The 7,911-nt window shown below is 35.6% G+C and overlaps 1 protein-coding gene across 1 annotated transcript; it reads left to right on the forward strand.

Moving 5' to 3' along the window:
• Positions 1-1,223: 1,223 nt before the first annotated feature.
• On the forward strand, positions 1,224-3,970 carry LOC100796721 (probable endo-1,3(4)-beta-glucanase ARB_01444). The gene has a single exon (XM_003555022.5). It carries the CDS (start codon positions 1,640-1,642, stop codon positions 3,851-3,853), a length of 2,214 nt encoding a protein of 737 aa, XP_003555070.2. The 5' UTR covers positions 1,224-1,639; the 3' UTR covers positions 3,854-3,970.
• The last annotated feature ends 3,941 nt before the right edge of the window (positions 3,971-7,911 follow it).

Below are 7,911 nucleotides of genomic sequence, written 5' to 3' on the forward strand. Positions count from 1 at the left end.
ACGCCATCCAAATTCTCCTCTGACCCCAAACGATGTCATTTCCTCCTCCTCTACCAACGGTGAACTCCTCCATCGCAACCAACGACAAGGGCTTGGTGTGGGCGCATATCAAGGCGAATGCCTTTGAATGAGATTTGGTATGGTGTGTTTTAATTTTGGGTAATTTGTATGTGGGTATGTATTAACTTGGAAATCATCGTTGGTTCCTTTGTAGATGGCTTGGAAGGCATGATATTTATGAAGAGGTGAACCATTACATACCGTACAATTCGTAGTGTATATACAAAAAGAGAAAATCCACAATACAAAAAAATACATTATGAATTGAATAATTTGCAACAACATATACGCTCCGGATTGCACACTTCCTAATTGTATTAGTTGCATTATGGACCGGTCATTCCATAATATTGTCAATACAATTTTAGATTGAGCAATTAGTAATGTATATGTTGTTACATATTAGTCAATCTGTAATATAAGTAAAAAATTTAAATTTTTTTGAGGTGTTTTATTTTGTTGAAATATTAGTTTATACCATGGAGGAGGCTATGAGGTTCGTTATACGAAATGAACAAAAGAGAGAATAGGGTGCAATGGTGTTGGGAGCAACAACAAATAGGGCCCGAGGCCCGACAACACTAGGAGGATGGGGGGAGTAAGAAAGAAGCGAAAATAGAATAGGGGAGAAGCGGTGCAGTGGTGCTAGAACAAGGAAAGTTGAGGTGTTGGGGTTAGGATAAAATTTAAAAGGGTAAAAGAGTCTATTCAGGTGCTTTATCATTTTTAATGGGGGTGCATCAAGCCAAAAAGGAGTTACATTAAGTAATAATCACTAACAATTAAGCCAATTTAATATTTGAGAGTTGTGGCAACAGCAACACAAACAACGTGCGCTCATGTAGCCTAAAATTCAAGTCACTTTCCTAGATCACAATTCATTTATGTACCATAGTAAGATCATAATTCCTTAACCGCGTAGAGTTCCATAGATTTTGTCTTCCCCTTCTCACTTGGACAAGTCACCCCTCACAAAATCTAACTGCACATCATTACGCCATCCCTTCCTTGCACTTTCCTATTGAAAAACCTCCTTTTTGTGTTTTCTTTCTTGACATAGTCAAATTCACATACCTTGCTGCCCCATCATACCCTATTCCTTAACCTTCAATCAAACCATTCAACCTTCATAAATTCCCCCGCGTACCAATCTTATTCAATTATGCCCAGTCCAAAAACCAACCTTCTTCCTTCGCCTCTCCACATCCTATGCAAAACCCCAATCCAATAAAACCATTGTTGTCTTTGTCAAGCCCTTCAACAACTACCACCAAAAATTCCAAAATCCAAACCCCACCTCTTAATTTAATGCTAAAAATCATACTTTATTGCTTAACCAACCCTCCTATCCAAAATCATATTAACCCGACTAATCTCCCTCAAGTTTCACAAATATCATCCTATACACTCACGATCTAAGGGTTGCAATATTTTTCTTCTTATATTAAAGTTAAAAGAAATTAAATCAAGTTATCCCTACAAAATCTTGCAAAGAGTTTTCTAATAACTATTTTTTTTAATAATAATACAAACAATAATATAATCATACAAACATAGTTTTAATCAAACAACCTAGAAAATGTTGAAAAAACTTAGACGCAAGGTTAGCACAGCTCTCGCAGGTGGCTCGAGAAAAGGCTCCAAACCCTATAAAAACACAACCTTCAAAATCAAAACCCCATCACCATCCCCATCACCATCAACCCCATCACAACTTCCATCACCACCACGAAGATCAACAATGTCTCACACCAGAAAGCACACTCCTTTTCTGTTCCCCCATGTTGATTCCACTGTTGTCCCTGAACCCTCCAATTTCTTCTCCTCAAACCTTGTCTCAAATCCACTCCCCACAAACTCCTTCTTCCAAAACTTTGTCCTCAAAAACGGTGACCAACCTGAATACATTCACCCTTACCTCATCAAATCCTCAAACTCTTGTCTTTCCCTCTCATACCCATCTCGCTTCATGAACCCCTCCTTCATCTACCAAGTCTTCAACCCTGATCTTACCATCTCTTCCTCTCAAAAATCCCACCCTTCCCATTTGAACCACACCATCTCTTCCCACAATGATCTCAGTGTTACATTGGATATCCCTTCTTCCAATTTGAGGTTTTTCCTTGTTCGGGGAAGCCCCTTTTTGACCCTCTCTGTGACTCAACCAACCCCTCTTTCCATCACCACAATCCATGCAATTCTCTCCTTTACCTCAAGTGAGTCACTCACCAAACACACTTTCCATCTTAACAATGGCCAGACTTGGTTTTTGTATGCTTCTTCACCGATCAGGTTGAGTCATGGACTCTCTGAGATAACTTCTGATGCCTTTTCTGGCATAATTAGGATTGCCCTTTTGCCTGGTTCTGATTGGAAGCATGAGGCTGTGCTTGACAGGTTCAGTTCTTGTTACCCTGTGAGTGGTGAGGCTGTGTTTGCAAGACCCTTTTGTGTGGAGTATAAGTGGGAGAAGAGAGGGTGGGGTGATTTGTTGATGTTGGCACACCCTCTCCATATTCAGCTTTTGGCTGATAGTGGCAGCGAAGATGTTAGTGTTTTGAGTGATTTTAAGTATGGGAGCATTGATGGGGAGCTCGTTGGGGTTGTTGGGGATTCTTGGCTTTTGAAAACTGATCCTGTTTCTGTGACTTGGCATTCTGTTAGAGGTGTGAGGGAAGAATCCCGGGATGAGGTTGTTTCGGCGCTTGTGAACGATGTCGAGGGGCTGAATTCTTCGGCAATAGCGACAAATTCGTCGTATTTTTATGGGAAATTGGTTGCAAGGGCTGCAAGGTTTGCTTTGATAGCTGAGGAGGTGTGTTTTCTTGATGTGATTCCCAAGGTTAGAAAGTATTTGAAGGAAACCATCGAGCCGTGGCTGGAGGGGACTTTTAATGGGAATGGATTTCTGTATGATAGGAAATGGGGTGGCATTGTCACCAAACAAGGATCTACTGATGCTGGTGCTGATTTTGGGTTTGGAGTTTACAATGATCACCATTATCATTTGGGGTACTTCCTTTATGGAATTGCAGTGCTTGCTAAGATTGATCCGGTGTGGGGTAGGAAGTATAAGCCTCAAGCCTATTCACTAATGGCAGATTTTATGACCTTGAGCAGAAGATCAAACTCAAATTACACAAGACTGAGGTGCTTTGACCTTTATAAACTCCACTCATGGGCTGGAGGGTTAACTGAGTTTGGAGATGGAAGAAATCAGGAGAGTACTAGTGAAGCTGTTAATGCATATTATTCTGCTGCCTTGATGGGTCTGGCGTATGGTGACACGCATCTTGTTGCCATTGGATCAACACTCACAGCATTGGAAATTCATGCAGCTCAAATGTGGTGGCATGTGCAAGAGGGAGATAATCAGTATGATCAAGATTTTGTAAAAGAGAACAAGGTAGTTGGTGTTCTTTGGGCAAATAAGAGGGATAGTGGACTATGGTTTGCGCCTCCTGAGTGGAGAGAATGTAGGCTCGGCATTCAACTCTTACCAATACTGCCTATTTCTGAAGTCTTGTTTTCCAATGTTGATTTTGTGAAGGAGCTTGTGGAGTGGACATTGCCTGCTTTGAATAGGGAAGGTGTTGGAGAAGGATGGAAGGGGTTTGTCTATGCTCTGCAGGGTATTTATGACAATGAAGGTGCAATGCAGAAGATAAGAAGGTTAAATGGATTTGATGATGGAAACTCATTGACTAATCTCTTGTGGTGGATTCATAGCAGATCTGATAAAGAGGAATTTGGTCATGAAAAAATCTGCTGGTTTGGTCATTACTGCCACTAGGTATTGTTAATGGTTTCAGGTATTTAAAAAGAAATTATGATAGTTTCTTACATTGTACAAAAATAAATTTCTGTATACATCTGATGGCTGTTTCTTTCAATATTTATTTCAGTAAAATGTGTTGTGGACTTGAGCATTCGTTCTCTGTTAACCCTCATTGTGTCATGAGAACATTATGGTTTAAGGTTTAAGCTCTTTAGCTAGCATCTGGCCTTTTCAATTGTGTTTTTTTTTTTGAATATGGTGCATTTTTTTTCTTTCTGAAATATCAGTCCATTTGACACGAAGGCTAAACAATATTTCTGAAACTTCGGTTTTTAACCGTGTCCAATGACGTTGTGTTATCCATGTAGCTGAACCCACCTAGTGAGATAAGGCTTTGCTGTAGTTGTAGTGCATTTGACAGCAGGAGAAACTAAGGAGGTTTTTGATGATGTAAACTCATAGACTTATAGAATTCTTAACAGTGTCAAGGTGACAAGAAAATAACAATCTTTGTTTTTAACTGACCCTCATTTTCTCTTGTTCCCTTCATTTTCTTTGTTGGGTCAATTTGGAAGGAATAGTTAATTAAAAGTTCTTAACTAAAAATCTGGAAAGTTTCTCATTAACATCTGAACTATTCTTTTTGGGTACAACATTAACATCTCAAATCATCCAACTCAATTATTTTAGTAGCCAGCAGTGATCTTGTTTTGTGCCATGAGGTATTAGATAAAACTTAAGGTTTGAAACTCTGGCTCATGATTGTGCATTCTGTGACAAACCATTGAAAAGAATTAGTGTCTCAATAATTAGTTGGTATATCACTAAAACACTAAATTCCTTTTCAACTGTTATAGCTTCCCTTGTTATTTTGTTACCTCATGGTATATCTTAGGTATATTTAAGTGTATGCTTTGGAAGAAACATTTATTCCTAACTAGTGAATTAGTCAATTGGATTAATTAGAGGATTTTTGTTTGGTCTGCTATGAATTTGAGTTTGAATAGGTGTGATAGTAGAAACATTACAAATTTAGAGTCATTGTCATGATATGAAAGAAACTGCTGCTCATTCTGTTATGCAACCATGAAGATTGGATCATTGGAACACAGGAAGGAAAATAATGTTTGTTTTCAACAAGAGGACTTAATTATATAATTGCTTCATTTGTTTGTAAATTCCCCATGTCACCAACGTATTCCTTTTATTTTTTTCTTCATTATCTGTGTAATCTTGTATTAGGAAATGCTAGATAATGGTTCCTATCTTTTGAAAGAAAACTGTAATGTTATTTCCACACCATTTTCCATTATATCATTCTAACAGATCTTCCATTTTAAATTATAATTATATTAATAAAACTTTTGATTGTTATTCCTAAAGCTTTGGTTTTAAACCGAGTAGAATGATATCATTTGATCAATATAGCTGACTTTATCAAGTGGGATAAAACGAAAAAGCGAACTATTGGAATTCTTGTCTTGGGCTTAGCCCTCTTTTACACCAACTCAATAACAAGCGCCGAACAAGGATGAAAGACTTTGTTGTTGTAAACTTTTGATTGTTATACGTGAAACTCCTTTCTAACCTGGTCTCTGCATCATTCAAACTTGTTCTCAGATGTGAAATTATTCAAAATTCAGCATAATTATATATAGGGACCAAAATTAAAAACGTCTACGGACCAAAATTCAGCTCTATACGCGCTAAACAGAAAACAGAATTATGAGGATTGATTTGAAAACTCCTTTTGGGAATCAAATTGAAAATAAGCTTGTATACATGGATTTATAATTGAATAAAGCTGTATAATAAAACAAGTAAAATACATATTCCAATACACTATTTTTTATTTATTTTTTGTATAGATCCTAGGTATTTTCCTGGGAGATAATCAAGTTGGATAGGATCATTATGATCAATATTTAATTCTCCTTCCAAGTTGTGTTAAGTACTCTAAAGGAGAATTTTTGTTATTCATAATAATCTTATTTGAGTTCAATAAGATTGTTTTTCAAATATATATATATATATATATATATATATATATATATATATATATATATATATATATATATATATATATATATATATTGATCTGGTGACTAACAAATTTCCCTGACCAAATTTCAGTAATCAGCTGACTAACAATATTTTGATCTGTTAGATATCCTGGTCAACAGAGGCTAGTGTTTGATGAGATTTTAATCAGATTATCCATTTTAAGATTTTAATCATATTATCCATTTTAAGATTTTAATCTTATCTAACCCGTGTTCCTTTAATTACTCTTAAACAACTTTGTTATGGCCCATGAGTCAAATCTAAGGACTAGTCTTCTAACATTGTTCCTTTAGTTATCTAACCGTTGTTCCCTTAACTATCCATTTTAGGTCTGAAGATTATTGAGTTCATTATCAGTCTATTGCAAATTTTGAAATAATTGTATTTGTATAAGTTTTTATATAATTTTTTGTGCTATTAAATGAAATAAGAAGAGAAGAGAAACATTGTGGGATAAGATAATCGATCTGATGGAAAGATATTAAAGGAAAAAGAAAATAATGTTATAGGAAAGTATGGTATGATTAAGACAACTCTTTTGAAATACTCTACCTAAACAGCTATTTAGCCTCACTACACCAGTTAATTAATTTGAATTTAATTCATACCCTTATACAATACTTCGGTTTTTAACTGTATTGAGTTGTGTCGATTGTGTGATTTATGTAGCTGACTTTACTTAGTAGGATAAGATTTTGTTGTTGTTGAGATATCTTTTTACAAGATTAAACTTGAAACCTTTATTGTAAGTGGATTTATTCATAGATACACAGCTCCATGTGATGCAACATGTGCCTTTTAACTGCCTCGTCTGACAGCTTTCTGCAATTAACTTACACTTACTTTCTCCTCAAGTCTTTTGAAGCTCTATGCTTTTTCTGAGCCTTTTCCATTTTCCTACTGATTACTGCTTTAGCATGTAGTCCAAGGTTGGAGTAGATTCACATTATTGAGATCGCTTAGGCTACTTCACCAAGAGTCAAATTTGCATAAATGAATTTCTGACACAAGAAACTGTTGCTTGGTGTTAAAAATGGAGTTAATGTGACAATGTAATTTCATTTTGGAAAGTAATACATAAACTTTATCAATTATCTTAGTGTAAAGTGATGAAAATCTTTGTTTTTTAATTTAACTCTTCTTAGTCAGGAATGACATTGTAGGGTGAAGAAGAAAAACCAACTGTGAAGCCAATTTATCTCTTGGGAACATAGAAGATGAATAACTTTATTGTATAGGAAAATAAATCTCGCAAACTCACGTTTCAAAAACAAAATTGTATCAACATTAATTTCTTAAGAATTGTGAAATAATTATATATAGGACTCATTTTTAAGTTCTGAGATATTGCATGCACCATTAGAGAGAATTTGTTGAAGTTCTTAATTTTATGTGACATTATAGGATCTACTAAAAGTGAGTTAAACAACTCCATTAAGATGCTAAAGGTATAACTTGTACATAAACTTGAATAAAAATGACCTTTTTAAGGGGAATAAAATATTGTTTGAACAAGGTACAGAAAAGATGCAAGGTGAAATATCAAATGCCAAACAACCTAGTCATGCCATCTTTTCCTTGCACATTCAAGCACAGAAACCTTAAAGTATCTTTCAGTGATCCTTACCCCTTTTTCCCCACCCAAGCCAAGGAATGGCATCGTTTCTTCTTTTTGACATTTTTCTGTTTCTATAGCATAATGTACACTCATAAAACCCCTTCATTTTCTTTGAACAATTCCTTTCTCCAGACATTTCCAAATTCCTTACTTTTCTTTTCAGCTTCAATTTTCTCTCTTATATAAAGCACAGTAAGCAAACCTTTCTATTTCCATCCAACTAAGCATCCACTATATCCACATCCAAATCTAAATCCAAACTCACCATGTTTAAGAAACTTGGTATATCCACATCCAAATCTAAATCCAAACTCACCATGTTTAAGAAACTTGGAAAAAAGATTGAAAGAGAAATTAAAAGACCCTTCAAAAATCGACCACGACCACGACC

The sequence above is a fragment of the Glycine max genome, chromosome 19 (assembly GCF_000004515.6).
Source record: "Glycine max cultivar Williams 82 chromosome 19, Glycine_max_v4.0, whole genome shotgun sequence".
Classification (NCBI taxonomy): domain Eukaryota; kingdom Viridiplantae; phylum Streptophyta; class Magnoliopsida; order Fabales; family Fabaceae; genus Glycine; species Glycine max.